The sequence below is a fragment of the Danio rerio genome, chromosome 10 (genome assembly GCF_052040795.2).
Source record: "Danio rerio strain M-AB ecotype USA chromosome 10, GRCz13ab, whole genome shotgun sequence".
NCBI lineage: Eukaryota > Metazoa > Chordata > Actinopteri > Cypriniformes > Danionidae > Danio > Danio rerio.
Window position 1 is genome coordinate 44,623,075 of NC_141030.1, and position 16,678 is coordinate 44,639,752.

At 34.9% G+C, this 16,678-nt stretch overlaps 1 protein-coding gene, 1 long non-coding RNA gene and 1 pseudogene across 2 annotated transcripts; all 3 read left to right on the forward strand.

The window, feature by feature from the left end:
* Positions 1 to 708: 708 nt before the first annotated feature.
* On the forward strand, positions 709 to 2,660 carry taar19e (trace amine associated receptor 19e). The gene has a single exon (XM_087271455.1). It carries the CDS (start codon positions 709 to 711, stop codon positions 1,768 to 1,770), a length of 1,062 nt encoding a protein of 353 aa, XP_087127581.1. The 3' UTR covers positions 1,771 to 2,660.
* A 3,212-nt stretch (positions 2,661 to 5,872) lies between these two features.
* LOC108191524 (trace amine-associated receptor 13c-like) lies at positions 5,873 to 6,934 on the forward strand (annotated as a pseudogene).
* A 1,616-nt stretch (positions 6,935 to 8,550) lies between these two features.
* LOC137496608 (uncharacterized) lies at positions 8,551 to 12,101 on the forward strand. The gene is made up of 5 exons (XR_015500608.1): positions 8,551 to 8,650; positions 9,201 to 9,389; positions 9,653 to 9,810; positions 10,323 to 10,418; positions 11,155 to 12,101. It is a non-coding gene; the product is annotated as an uncharacterized LOC137496608 (long non-coding RNA).
* Positions 12,102 to 16,678: the final 4,577 nt, after the last annotated feature.

The window sequence follows — 16,678 nt, forward strand, 5'->3', positions numbered from 1 at the left end:
AGAAGTGAGAGCAGATAAGAAGGAGCAAAGCCAGAAGTCACTTTGTAGGCAAACATCAGAGCTTTGAATTTGATGCGAGCAGCAACTGGCAGCCAGTGCAAACGGACTAGCAGCGGAGTGACATGTGATCTTTTAGGTTCATTAAAGGCCACTCGTGCTGCTGCGTTCTGGAGCAGTTGAAGAGCCTTGATAGAGTTAGCTGGAAGCCCAGCTAGTAGAGAGTTGGAGTAATCCAGTTTGGAGAGAACAAGAGCTTGAACAAGGAGTTGAGCTGCACGTTCAGATAAGAAGGGTCGGATCTTTCTGAGTAGTATATTGTGGTGAGGGAGGCTTGATGCATGTGTGAGTAGTATTATTATTCTCACACCAGCATCTTGCGTCTCTTGCCATATCATATTAGTGTGGATTAAATGTTATTTTGCTTCTAAAGTAATTATAGCTTATTATACAGGGTGGGCAATTTATATGGATACACCTTATTAAACTTAACTTGGGTTTAATGTAACTTTATTCTTTTATGAGTTATTTACAAGTATCATAAATAAAAAATTTAGCTTTAAAAAAAACTATTCAAAACCAAAACAAGCTTTCAATACCATAAATAATTCAGTGGTTCTCAGAAGAAAAGCTTTTTCTTTTCTTTTTTTTTTCATCATCATCAGAGTGGGCGGTAGATGGGTCGGTCAGCCTGATCCAGACACTGTATAAATGAAAGGACAGAAAGGAGAGCAGAACAAACTCCTAACAGGAGGAGACTCACTCATGGCCTACGAGACAGAGGATCAGGAGACTCAATACTGCTTTCCCAACATCAACACATCATGTGTCAAGGAAAATCGCTCCAAACATGAATACAACGTCTTGTATGTGTTTTTTTCATTGCTGTCAGCATGGACTGTGTTTCTGAACCTGCTGGTGATCATCTCCATCTCTCACTTCAAGAAGCTTCACACTCCAACCAACATGATTATTCTCTCTCTGGCTGTAAATGATCTGCTTATTGGACTTTTTGTGATGCCTGTGGAGGCTGTCAGACTGATTGACAAGTGTTGGTACTTTGGAGACACTTTCTGTGGATTCACTTTAATATTAATTGGGGTGATTCCCTCTGCATCTCTTAGTAATTTAGTTTTAATTGCTGTTGATCGTTATGCGGCCGTGTGTTACCCTTTACTGTACCCACAGAAAATAAGCATGACTAACACTTTAATGAGTATCTGTCTGAGCTGGGTTTACTACTTTGCTTACATCACAGCCCTCGTAATTTATAATAGATATCTTGACACTTCACACAGGACAGATGAATGTTATGGAGAGTGTACAATCATGATGAGTTTTAGTTGGATCATCACTGATCTGTTCATGTGTTTCATTTTTCCCTGTACCATAATGATCACTTTATATTTGAGGATTTTCTATGTCGTTCATCAGCAAGTGAAGGTTATGAACTCTCTGATGAAGGGTGGTAAATGTGTAACAGAGGGTTTAGTGAAGAGAAAATCTGAGAGTAAAGCTGCTCTGACTTTAGGAATCATTGTGTCAGTTTATCTGCTCTGCTGGATTCCTTATTATATTTGTTCTCTAACTGTAATCTCTTCTACAGCTATAAATGTTTTAATATGGGCTGTGTTTGCCAATTCAGGTGTGAATCCTCTAGTTTATGCTTTATTTTACCCCTGGTTTAAAAAGACAGCTAAACTTATCTTGACTCTAAAAATATTTCAGCCGGCATCCTCTCTGATCAATATTTTTACAGAACTTGAATTGTGATTAAACTGGTCATTGTTGCCGCTCACTCACTGTGGTAGATTTTATTATTGATACCATTAAACATTGATTCAAACATACGATTACTTTTAAAAATAATAAAATAAGATTGGCAGTGATAACATGGAGCCTTTTGTATCTAATTTCTGAGTATACTACACTGTGTGTTCATGTTAGACATTGTAGATAAATAATGTTCAGATAACAAGAGTAAATCAATAATGTATTAGCCTATTAAGGTTATTTATATTTAGCCATCTTGATTATTTTTCCAATCCACAGGTCACACATTAAGGCTGACCTCATTGTTTAACACATTGAGGCACTATTGCATCACTTCAGTGCTCTGTGTGTGTTTGTCTGTGTACAATGTTTCACACCTTTAATGAACAGCTCAGCGGAGGATCATTAATATCAGCAATATCAATAACACATGAAAAACAAATCTATTAATAATTTAATTATAATTGGTCCTCAGAGTTGTTTCATCATTGATGTTTTCACTGATCAGTAAGAGTAAACAAAGACAGACCAACCCATGTGACTGCCCAGAGAGAGGCCTACTGTACCAACACTGCCATTTTACAAGCCCACAGTACAACATTACAATAAATGGTAGCAATATTCTAATTTAAGCTTAATGCTGAAAATAATAAACAAGTGACCAGACTCTGATGTGTATTGTATAATATAGACAAGCAGAGCTTTCTCCAGATCAAGAGTGACAGCAGAACATTTAAAACTGATCACTAATTGAGGAAAGTCTTTTATTTATTAAGGTTTTCATTATTAACGGCTTTTATTTATTAGGCTCTGTAAACCTTGTCATGATTGATAGAACTAGATGAAAATGCATGGTATATAATGATGACTTTGTGCTTTAATAAATATATTCAGCCAACAATAAAATGTTTGTCTCACATTCATATACTTCCATGAGCACAAAACACAAAAAGGCAAACACTAAAGACTTTAATGGAATTAAAATTAATTCAGAGTGACGCAGTGTAAAATGTAAAAGTTTCACATTTTAGAGCATTCTGTGAGTTTCAAAAGTATTTTTTTAAGTGAGATGATCTGAATGATCCATTTATAAATGGGTCTGAATCAGGCATGTCACACCAACATAATATATACTATAAACGGTTTGATCTATATGACACAGATTTTTATTTACAGGCCATAACCAGTTACAATGTACTGATGGTTTTTTGACAACATTTCTCATGGTAGCATTTGGCAAGGGAAACCAAATGGTAAGACTTGCATGCGAGTAGCATACTATCCAAAATCCCACAAGAGGAATGTTTCTTTAAATTTATTTAAACAATCCAACAAATCCTGCTATCCAAATACACCACAACCTCAAATTAATAAAACCCATTTAGTTTAGCTGGAAGATGCAGACTGTTCAATATAGCAGGAGATCTAGATTGGAATTGGTTTACTTCTCTGGCCACAGTGGACTCCCACACTGATATTAACACCTACACCAGCTGTGTCTTTGTATATAATAAAGGACGCATGACCATGTGACCAAAAACAAAATATTTCAAATGCATCCCAATCAGTAATCCTGGAAGAACAGGGAAGTACTTCTGCTGAAGGCCTGTGGTTCTGCTTTCAAATCTGCTGATGATGAATATAGTTTATCCAGATCCAATCTGAATTCAACTGGCTAAATGTACAAACTGCATTAAAGACAGATGCAATAGCAATGATCCTTGGTCTACATGAACAGGTATCCATACAATCACAAATTATAGACAAGCAAACACACTTTCCACCATTAATGTGTGTTCCACCATGAGGAAGGAGAACGCACACAAAGCTCTTGGCCTGATGACAGTCCTGGCCGAGTGCTTATGGCCTGTAAAGAACAGCTAGAAGTCTTTATCAACATTTTTACATCTCCTTGTCCCAATCAGTTGTTCCCAACTGCTTTAACACAGCCAGCATTGTGCCTGTACCAAAACATGCTCAATGACATTCACAAAGCCCTGTGATGCTTTCTAACATCATGAGTGCAAGGAAAGAAATTTTCACAGTATTTCCGATAATATTTTTTCTTCTGGAAAAAGTCTTATGTGTTTTATTTCGGCTAGAATAAAAGCAGGTTTAAATTTTTTAGAACTTATTCTAGGGACAAAATTATTAACCCCTTTTAGCTATATATTTTTTCAATAGTCTACAGATCAATACATCATTATACAATAACTTGCCTAATTACCATAATCCTGACTAGTTATTCTAATTAACTTAGTTAAGCCTTTTAATGTCACTTTAACCTGTATAGAAGCGTCTTGAAAAATATGTAGTAAAATATTATTTACCGTCATTATGGCAAAGATAAAATAAATCAGTTATTAGAAATTAGTTATTAAAACTATTATGTCTAGAAATGTGTTGATTAAAACTGCTCTCCGTTAAACAGAAATTAGGGAAAAAAATAAACAGTAAGCTAATAATTCTGACTTTAACTGTATATATATATATATATATATATATATGTATGAAGAGTTCAGATGCAAAAGCCGCTAAATGCCACTTCCGCCAAAAATAAGATGACATTGACTAAAAGCTTTGGGTACGATGTACACCATCAACAAATAGATTTGCTTCAAATCATCTCAATTGCAGCATCAGGCCTGTTCAGAAATAACAGTTTGTTGCCCAAAGCCGCTAAACGCCACTTGCCTTTGACAGAAAAAGCCGCTATATCCAAAGAACCAATCAGAAGAGTCAATTGAATCATGTTTTCAATGTAGCAGCGTGCTGATACGCTGGCTTTTATGAGGAGACTGTTAAATTTCGCTTCCGATTTAGATTTTAAAAGACGGAGTTTGATGATCTGTATGAGCCTGTCCAACTGTCAGAGAATGGCAAATAAAAAAGGTCACTTACCTCAAAACTGTGCATAAAATGAAAAGAAAACACACTGTACAGTCTGAAGTGTAGCATGCATTCATAACGTTTGTTTGCACAGCGGCGCTACTTTGAATGAGTCAGATTTACTATACACTAAACGGCAACTCTATTTCATGAAAGTCAGAGTTAAGATGCCTTTTATCGCACATGGATGCCATGAGGATGAACAATAGATGAACAAGAGACGTGAGAGTGAATTAGAATGAATTGAGTGAAAAGAGTGGTGAGAATGAATAAATGACAACTTCTAAAATTGTCTGATGGACATCCTCTTTTTTCCCAGTATCCCTACCTTGTGTTTTATATGCTAAAATACGTTCTTTTTTAAAAGATAAATATAATGTGTAAAAATATACATTTATATTAGTCTACTTCATATTATCTATACGCCTGATAAGCTTTTTATTTAATGAACAATGCACGGATATTGATGTTTCACAATGTTTTAAACTCCAATATATGAATCTACCAAGCGTAGTTTACAATGTTTACATTAAATCCAAATCCCAAATATCAGACACGACAACAGACTGTTAAGATTTAATTGATGTTTTAATGTTATTGTTAATGTTATTTTAATGTTATTGATTAATGCACTTACTTGACGGATTTTATTCGTTCATTTTCCTTCTGCCTTTTCACTGCGGAATGAACCGCCACTTACTTGACACCACAGTGGAAGAGACAAACATTTGAGTAATATACTATGGCGAGGGCGGTGAGACGTGTATATGAGTAGTATTGTGGTAAGGGAGGAGAGATGTATGTGTGAGTAGTATTATTATTCTCACACCAGCATCTTGCCTCCCTTGCTATAGCATGTTACTGTGGATTACCTGTTATTTTGCTTCTAAAGTAATTATAGCTTATTATATATTGATATGCACTGTGGATGACATACAGTATTGTGGATTTTTAGTGTGGGTCAGTTTAAATGTTGATACATGCCTAATATAACCCACTAAACAACCAATGACCTGATATAATTGTTTACACAAACAGATAAAATCCTAAATAAGACATTCAGCTTTAAAACATGTTTCAAGGTCAAAACAAGCATTCAACTCCACAGATAATTCAGAGTGGACCCTAAAGGAAAAGCTTTTTTCTTTCTTTTTTCTCCGTCATCAGAGTAGGCGGTAGATGGGTCGGTCAGTCTGATCCAGACACTGTATAAATGAAAGGACAGAAAGGAGAACAGAACAAACTCCTAACAGGAGGAGACTCACTCATGGCCTATGAGACAGAGGATCAGGAGACTCAATACTGCTTTCCTGACATCAACTCATCATGTGTCAAGGAGAGACGCTCCAGTCATGGATATATCATCACATATTTGTTTGTGTCATTGCTGTCAGCATGGACTGTGTTTCTGAACCTGCTGGTGATCATCTCCATCTCTCACTTCAAGAAGCTTCACACTCCAACCAACATGATTATTCTCTCTCTGGCTGTAAATGATCTGCTAATTGGACTGTTTGTGATACCGATACAGGCCATTAAGCTGATTGAGACGTGTTGGTACTTTGGAGAAACTTTCTGTGGACTTTATTTGTCATTAATTTTTGAGCTTGCCTCAGCATCTCTTAGTAATTTAGTTTTATTAGCTGTTGATCGATATGTTGCTGTGTGTCACCCTTTACTATACCCACAGAAAATAACCACCACTAAAACATTAATGAGCATCTGTCTGAGCTGGGTTTGCTACTCAGCTTATAACACTGCCCTTATAATTAATAATAGATATTCTGACACTTCGCACAGAACAGATGAGTGTTATGGACGGTGTTTCATTGTGATGAGTTTTAGCTGGCTAGTCACTGATCTGTTCATGTGTTTTATTCTTCCCTGTATCATAATGATCACTTTATATTTAAGGATTTTCTATGTAGTACATCAGCAAGTGAAGGTTATAAACTCTCTGATGAAGGGTGGTAAATGTGTAACAAAGGGTTCAGTGAAGAGGAAATCTGAGAGTAAAGCTGCTCTGACTTTAGGAATCATTGTGACCATATATTTGCTTTGCTATATCCCATACTATATCTGTTCTCTAGTCGTAAACTCTTCCACAGCTATACATGTTATGTCATGGACCATGTATGCTAACTAAGGTCTGAATCCTCTGGTTTATGCTTTATTTTATCCCTGGTTTAAAAAAACAGCTAAACTCATATTTACTCGGAAAATATTTCAGCCGGCATCCTCTCTGATCAATATTTTTACAGAACTCGACATGTAATTAACTGGTTATTGTTGCTGCTTGCTCATTATGGTAGATTTTATTATTGATGCTTTAAACACAATTAAATAAAACAATGACATGAACATAATATCACTTTTCAGAATAATAAAACATGGGCATTGGAGATAAATAATGTTCAGATAACACTAGTGAATCAATGTTGTATTAGCCTATTCAGAACACTTTCATTTAGCCATCTTGATTATTTTACCAATCCACAGGTCACACATGAAGGCTGACCTCATTGTTCAACACATTGAGGCATTATTGCACTGTAAAAACGCCAACTTTCAAAAAGTCCTCTGAACAAAGATTAATAAGTTAACTGAATTTAAATATTTTCATTTGAAATGCTGACAAATAATAGTTAGTTTGTTCAACAAATATGGTGCTTCAATGTGAAAAACTTAAAATATTTCGTTGAACTAATACAAAATTCTTAGTTTTGCGTTGATGCGTGCCCTTCTTGTTGGCGCATGCACCTTATAAGCTTCTGGCGCATGCGCAATTTACTTCCATAGCTCACTGCAGGGGGTACCTGTCACGTGCGCGCGACAAAACGAACCATCTTTCTTTCTGCGGAGCTACGTGTCAATCGTTTTCATAATCGATTGTATATAATTGTATACATGTTTTTGTGCGATGTGCTACCCATCTGACTGCCCGATCTATTTTACCAGTGTATTAATGATGTGAGAGACCGTGATAGAGCGGTTAAGAGTAGTGGTGGGCAAAGCGAGGCTTCGTGAAACACTGAAACAGTCGAAGCAAATGTGTCGAAGCTTCGAAACGTTTCGAAACCTCACTCTACAGTGACATCTAGTGGTCATTTTATATATATTGCACTGAAACAGCTTCAGCAAAGAACGATTGAACAAATTGAGGGATTAAACCCCACTTTGTGAAAAGAATTTTTCAAGTAACATAGTACAGTGGTTAAGGTGTCAGACATCCATGCAGGAGTAGTAGGTTTCGAAGCCAGTCAGTAGCAGTTGTTTTAAAATGTTTTAATACCAGTTGGTAATGCTTTGCTCTTGTATCGTTTTGTTTCAACATTGGTCTGATATCCGAATAAACAATTTGTGAATAAATTTGTCTTGTGTTTGTCTTAAAACAGGGTTGTTGCTAGATCAAAAACGGTGGCCTGAAGTTATCAAGAATTATTTATATTATTCATTAAATTTCCCATTTATTGTATTTTATTAATGTCTACCCAAACCCTAAACCCAACCATACTGTAAAAATATTTATTATTGTTTTACAGTGTTACAAAAATGATGCTAAATTGATGGCGTAACTGTAGCTGTATCCTATTTAGGCTACACAAAACAGAAACATGATTAAAATACATAAAACCATGATCCGAAGTCGGGATTCGAACCCAAAACATCATGCTAAGCATAGAATCAATAAGCAAACCCACAGTGCTCTAAGCCATTTGAGACAGAGATAATTTGGAGAGCTTGGCAGTCAAGTTAGGATTCACCAGGTCTCGAAACGTTTCTAAGCTGATCGATGCTTTGAATCGCTTTAGTCACGTGACTAGGTGTTTCGAAACACTTTAGTCACGTGACTTGGGTGCTTCGGATCATGCTTCGGTGCAGTGATTCGAAACACTTGCGCTTCGGGATCTCGACACTGTGTCAAAACATCAGTTTCACGTCAGCCATCCCTAGTTAAGAGCAGGCCAACGACGTTTCTGCTAAATCATAGGTATGTATGTCTTTTTTTGTTGTCATCTAACGTTATATTATTTGATATGTTGGCTTTGATGTGCGCGTGTATCCTAATACGGAACTATTTGTTATAATTTAGCCGTGAGTTACTTGTTTCGTGCACTTGGTTTTGGCTATTTACATCAATAAAAGTTTAGAGTGAATGTATTTGAAACAAAAAGCGATTTCAATCGAGTCATTTGCTTTCATAACTCACGATTAATACAATGAGTATCATATAACATACCAGATCAGGTATCCAAGTCAAATATAACATTATGTCCTGTTTATCTAGATTGCTGTCAGCATTGCGCACATCATAACCTTTTTTCCCTTCGAACCAGAGCCAGTGGAACAAACGGTGACGTGTTTAACTGTGTAATTTGTGTGAAAATCATGTGATTTTCATGTAATTCATTGCTTGATTTGTTAGCTCGACTAAATGTCTATCATATTCAGACCAACTTGCTTTAACAGTCAGCTAGCTTTTATTTACATAAAAAATATAAAGGGCTAAATATATATTTTTCTTTCTTTTTGCTCAAAAGGACTGAAATATTGACAATGACATAATTCAATGCAAGATTTCCTTGAGGAGGTGAGACTTGCTATCATCAGTGAAATTTGACGGTCATTCACCAGCAGATGCAAGAAACCTTTTCTCTTTGCCCAAAAGAAGTTGTTGAGATTTAGCCAGGAAGAAATTAGAGAGAGATAACCTGGACTTTAAGGAAGAGGTAAGTCACTATATTGCAATTGCTTTGGTTTCATTCAAGGTAGTAATGATAATGCTAAAAATAACAAACAACATTATTATTATAGGTAATTCAAAATACATCTGTATTCAGCATTTGAACATTTAAATATTTACATTTACACACACACATATATATATATATATATATATATATATATATATATATATATATATATATATATATATATATATATATATATTATGTGTAAAAATTCATATGTATGTTTTTTTTGTATATTGTAGATCTGCACAGAGTTTTCTCAGATCTGTAATGTAGATCTCCTGAGACAGTTAATCGAGTGACTTGATAAATATACAGCACCTCTCCTGAAACTCTACAGAAAAGAAGGGATTCAATGGGTCCAGAGATGGATACAACTTTAAACAAGATGGATGAGCAGGTACTCATTAAGATTTTTTTTTTCTTATACACCCGTCTGATGTTTTTAACATGTGCAACATATTTTGTCCTGTCAAGAATTTCATGCTCAGGTAATACAGTCTAATAAAACGTAATTGCAACAATTTAATTGTCCAGCCCTTTTGCATTAATTTTAATTGTGTCAAGTTGTGTTTTGATTGTGAGATGGAAGTAAGATAAATAACAGATGTTTCACTTGTTTTGAGTGACCATTTCAAATGAATACATTCAAAGAGGAAAATAGAAAATAATAGCTGTAGTTTTTAACTCAAAGTAATTGTCACATGAAACTAAACATTTTTCTAAATTTGCCAACACAACCATTATCAAATTCCATTGTATGGAAACCACAAAATTCTTTTTTAAAAATAAAGCCATGTGTTTTTTCAACAGCATGAAAAAAATACTATGCTCATTTAAATGTACTAAGTACATTTTTACTTACAAAACAATAAGATTGTAAAACACCCTTTGTAAATGACTTTCCTTTAGGTCACTGATATTGTCACCGATCGAGAAAGAGCAGCTCTTGAGGGATTGCCAATTTTTCTTCGTAAAAATTCTGCTTGCTTTCTCAAGATATGTCTGGTAAGTTACCCATTTTCATACCCTATTCTACATTTATTAGTCTGCTTGGTAACACTTTTAATAGCTGCACGCTATAAATAATTTATTTAGTATTGGCGAATAGTTAATTTATTTTCTGTTAAGCATAACTCTACATGAAGTGCTCAATGATTGTATTTTTTTTAACTTTAATGATTCATTTGTATTACTAATTTAAGTATTGCATTATTTACAAACCAGTTATTTAAGAATAGTTGGTGTTTTTAAGATCATTCAGAATGCTTAAGTACACGATTAATAAACTATTCAAATTAACATTTAAATATCCTAATATTAAGGTATGTAATAATAGTTACTTTGTATGTTAGTATATGCTTTATGAGCTTAACTTCATCCAGTTGTGACCTAATCTAAAGTGAGGACTATTTATGCTTTATAAATCCCTTATGAATGACAATTAAAGGCTCAGTTATATTCTAAACAGGACAATAAACAACTTTCACAATTGAAACTGTATCAAATAAAAGTAAATCTTTGCAATTTTATGTAAAATAAAAGTTTAAAAAATTGCTAAATATTAAAAAGTTGTCAATATATTGTTCAATTATTATATATTATAGACTATTCAAAGTGTTACTGTTTGTATGTACGAAAGTATTACATGTTTTTATTTTCTTTGCATAATAGTAATAACATTAATAAGTAGTAATTAATATTACACATCAATTAATTTTCCCATTACTTAATCTCCTATAAGGACACGGACCCTGAAGACCACAGCACCAGAGATTAAAGGATTGGAATCTTCACTGTGGTGGAAGATGATAATGGCACTTCTGCATCCCTGCAATATGTGATGAACCTCGCTAAAATCTTGGAGGAGGCCATAGTACTTCAGGATATCACACATCTGCCTGCAGCCTTCGCTTACTTGTTCAGCCTCTTGTATAGACTGAATATGGAACACCCAAAAGAACTCAAATATACTTTTTAAGTGATTCAGCATGTTTTATGGAGGTTGGTGGCACATGATCTGCGAGAGTTCAGTTCATTCATTCATTCATTTTCTTTTCGGCTTAGTCCCTTTATTAATCTGGGGTCGCCACAGCGCAATGAACTTGTTTACGCAGCGTATGCCCTTCCGGCTGCAACCCATCTCTGGAAAACATCCATACACACTCATTCACACATACACTACGGACAATTTTAGCCTACCCAATTCACCTGTGCCACACGTCTTTGGACTGTGGGGGAAACCGGAGAACCCAAAGGAAACCCACGTGAACGCAGGGAGAACATTCAAACTCCACACAGTAACGGCAACTGACCCGTGACCACTTCCTAATGTGCCACTGTTTCAATGTTTTGAGGTCTGTTTTTGGACTTTATGTACTTTGTTGACAAAAGTGCAGTACACTTTAAAGACTGTATGAATGGAGTGGCTTTTAGGGTTTACTCTGATTAGATGATTGCATATTCACCTGGTTTGAGTGTTTAGACACACTAATAGCTTGGTTTTAGTAAGGTTGCCAGTTATTTTATGTTGAGGCAGTGTACAATCTTTTCAAATCTGGAAACATTCAGTACTAGTTGTGTACAAACTAGCCCAATGCTGAACACGGCTAATGTCAAATGCTGATTTTGTATGCAAATGTTTTGGATTGTGATTTGAACACAGTTAAAAATAAAAAAAAGTGAATTGACTATTCTTGTGTATTTAATTTGAATCCTAAAAATTAATAGTAAATGCATAATGAATCAGTTTGTTTTATTTTGTTCAGTAAACTAAAAAAATCTTGTTGGGTAAACAATCATTTTTGTTCAGTAAACAAAAGATCTTGTTGAATAAACGTGAAAATTTTTGTTCAGCAAACAAAAGATCTTGTTGAGTAAACATGATAATATTTGTTCAGCAAACAAAAATATCTTGTTGGGTGAACATGACATTTTTTGTTCAGCAAACAAAAATATCCTGTTGGTTGAACATGATATTTTTTGTTCAGCAAACAAAAATGTCTTGTTGGGTGAACATGATACTTCTTGTTCAGAGAACTAAAGAATTCAACAAAATATTTTGAGTTCACTGGTCTTCAAACCCTGTTTGTTGAGTTAACTCAAAAAGCTATGTGTGATAGGTTGCCTAATTATTTTAAGTTTACTCAACTTTTTTTTTTTACAGTGTGCATCACTTCAGTGCTCTGTGTGTGTTTGTGTGTTCAGTTTTTCACACCTTTAATGAACAACTCAGTAGAGGATCATTAATATCAGCAATATCAATAACACATGAAAAACAAATCTATTAATAATCTAATTATAATTGGTCCTCAGAGTTGTTTCATCATTGATGTTTTCACTGATCAGTAAGCGTAAACAAAGACAGACAAACCCATGTAACTGCCTGAAGGCCTACTGTACCAACACTGCCATTTCACAAGCCCACAGTACAGCATTACAACAAATTATATTTATATTCTAATTTATGCCTAATGCTGAAAATAATAAACAAGTGACCAGACTCTGATGTGTGTTGTATAATATCGACAATCAAAGCTTTCCCCTGATCAAGAGTGACAGCAGAACACTTCAAACTGATCACTAATTGAGGAAGGTCTTTTATTTTTTAAGGTTTATTAAGGTTTTCATTATTAACGCTTTTATTTATTAGGCTCCGTAAACCTTGTCATGATTGATAGAACTAGATGAAAATGCATGGTATATAATGATGACTTTGTGCTTTAATAAATATATTCAGCCAACAATAAAATGTTTGGTCCCACTTTATATTAAGTGGCCTTAACTAATATGTACTTACATATGAATTAATAGTTGGATGCAATGTACTTATTGTGTTAATACATGTATTTACTGTGTACTTATGCTTGATTTAATACATGTATGTAAATACAACTGTAATTAACTTTTGTAACTACATTTGTAAATACACTTTTGACCATCCCTTACACCTTAACCCACCCTTAAACCTACCCATGCCACCAAATGTGTCCCTAACCCAACCTCTATCCCAACTCAAAAGCACCACAAGTGTTCTCAAATACATCATAAACACAGTAAGTACATTTATTTATTTTTATGATTTAAGTACATAGTAGTGAAGGACAATTAATATAAAATGGGACCAAATGTTTGTCTCACATTCATATACTTCCATGAGCACAAAACACAAAAAGGCAAATACTAAAGACTTTAATGCAATTAAAATTAATTCAGAGTGTAAAATGTAAAAGTTTCACATTTTAGAGCATTCTGTGAGTTTCAAAAGTATTTTTTAAATAAGATGATCCGAATGATCCATTTATAAATGGGTCTGAATCAGGCATATCACACCAACATAATATATACTATAAACCAGGGGTCACCAATCTCGGTCCTGGAGGGCTGGTGTCCCTGCAGGTTTCAGCTCCAACTTGCCTCAACACACCTGCCTGGATGTTTCAAGTACACCTAGCAAGACATTGATTAGCTTGTTCAGGTGTGTTTGATTAGGGTTGGAGCTAAAATCTGCAGGACACCGGCCCTCCAGGAACAAGTTTGGTGACCACTGCTATAAACGGTTTGATCTATATGACACAGATTTTTATTTACAGACCATAAGTCAGTTTAAATGTTATTGATTAATGCACTTACTTGACAGATTGCATTCATTTATTTTCCTTCTGCCTTTTCACTGCGGAATGAACCACTACTTATGTGGATTTTTAGTTTGGGTCAGTTTAAATGTTGATACATGCCTAATATAACCCAGTAAACAACCAATGACCTGATATAATTGTTTAGACAAACAGATAAAATCCTAAATAAGACATTCAGCTTTAAAACATGATTCAAGATCAAAACAAGCATTCAACTCCACAGATAATTCAGAGTGGACCCTAAAGGAAAAGCTTTTTTCTTTCTTTTTTCTCCGTCATCAGAGTAGGCGGTAGATGGGTTGGTCAGTCTGATCCAGACACTGTATAAATGAAAGGACAGAAAGGAGAGCAGAACAAACTCCTAACAGGAGGAGACTCACTCATGGCCTATGAGACAGAGGATCAGGAGACTCAATACTGCTTTCCTGACATCAACACTTCATGTGTGAAGGAAAAACACTCCAAACATGAATACAACATCTTGTATGTGTTTTTTTCACTGCTGTCAGCATGGACTGTGTTTCTGAACCTGCTGGTGATCATCTCCATCTCTCACTTCAAGAAGCTTCACACTCCGAATGTGGCTGATCTGTTTATTGGACTTTTTGTGATGCCTGTGAAAGCCATCAGACTGTTTTACAAGTGTTGGTACTTTAGAGAAACCTTCTGTGGATTCACTTTAATATTGATTGGGGTATTTCCATCAGCATCACTTAGTAATTTAGTTTTAATTGCTGTTGATCGTTTTGTGGCTGTGTGTCACCCTTTACTGTACCCACAGAAAATAACCATCACTAACATGTTGATTAGTATCTGTCTGAGCTGGCTTTACTACTGTGCTTACATCACAGCCCTAGTAATTAATAATAGATATTTTGACACTTCACACAGAACCGAATTGTGTTATGGAGAGTGTTCAATCATGATGAGTTTTAGTTGGATGCTCACTAATCTGTTCATGTCTCTTATTCTTCCCTGTGTCATTATAATAACTTTATATTTGAGGATTTTCTATGTCGTTCATCGGCAAGTGAAGGTTATAAACTCTCTGATGAAGCGTGGAAAATGTGTAATGAAGAGTTCAGTGAAGAGGAAATCTGAGAGTAAAGCTGCTCTGACTTTAGGAATCATTGTGTTTGTGTATCTGCTTTGCTGGATTCCTTACTATATCTGTGCCTTATCTGTAAACTCTTCCACAGCTATAAATGTTTTATCATGGGCTGTGTTTACTAACTCAGGTCTGAATCCTCTGATTTATGCTTTATTTTACCCCTGGTTTAAAAAGACAGCTAAACTCATCTTAACTCTGAAAATATTTAAGCCGGCATCCTCTCTGATCAATATATTTACAGAACTTGAATTGTAATTAAACTGGCCATTGTTGTTGCTTGCTCATTATGGTAGATTTTATTACTGATACTATAAAATAATGACATAAACAAAAGATTACTTTTAAGATCATTAAAACAATATTGGTAGGGAGGACATTGTTCCATTTGTTTCTGAATATACTACACTTTGTGTTCAATTTAGGCATTAGAGATAAACAATGTTCAGATAACACTAGTGAATCAATGTTGTATTAGCCTATTCAGACTATTTTTATTAGGTCATCTTGAATATTTTTCCAATCCACAGGTCACACATGAAGGCTGACCTCATTGTTCAACACATTGAGACACTATTGCATCACTTCAGTGCTCTGTGTGTGTGAGTGTGTGTGTGTGTGAACAATTTTTCACACCTTTAATGAACAGCTCAGTGGAGGATCAACAATATCAATAACACATGAAAAACAAATCTATTAATAATCTAATAATAATTGGTCTTCAGAGTTGTTTCATCATTGATGTTTCACTGATCAGTAGAGTAAACAAAGACAGACCAACCCATGTGACTGCCTGGAGAGAGGCCTACTGTACCAACACTGTCATTTTACAAGCCCACTGTACAACATTACAACAAATTATATATATATATATATATATATATATATATATATATATATATATATATATATATATATATATATATATATATATATATATATATATATATATATATATATATATCGTAATGTAAGTTTAATACTGGAAAAGTGACAAGGATCTGATGTAGTTTGTATAGTCCACAGGCAGAGCTTTCTCCTGATCAAGATTGACAGCGGAAACCTTAAACCCAATCACTAATTCAGAAAGGTCTTTTATTTATTGGGGTCTGTAAACCTGATCAAGATTCTGCCAGAAATAGATGAAAAACTATGGTATATAATGACGACTTCTGCTTATGCTATCAATAAATATATTCAACCATCAATAAAGTGCTTGTCTCACATTCATTTGGCTGCAGTCTCAGGCCCTGTTACACTAGTGCGTTTTAGTTTTAAAACGGCATTTTAAAATGAAAACGATCCGCGTCTACACCAGCGTTTCACCTAGCGTTTCTGAACAGCTCTCCATCTTCACCAAAACACTGAAAACGCACATCACATGACCCCACACACTCTGGCAAGCGCTGCAGCCTATCCACCCAGATGAGAGCTGCACTTAGTCGGAGTGTTCATCAAGTATCTCCCGCTGGATCTAATCTCACTATATTTGTTAAACGTGATATTAAATTCATCTTGTTGTC

Coding starts and splice junctions, on each gene's coding strand:
- taar19e (XM_087271455.1), top strand. CDS start 709: ATGAAAGGACAGAAAGGAGAGCAGAACAAACTCCTAACAGGAGGAGAC.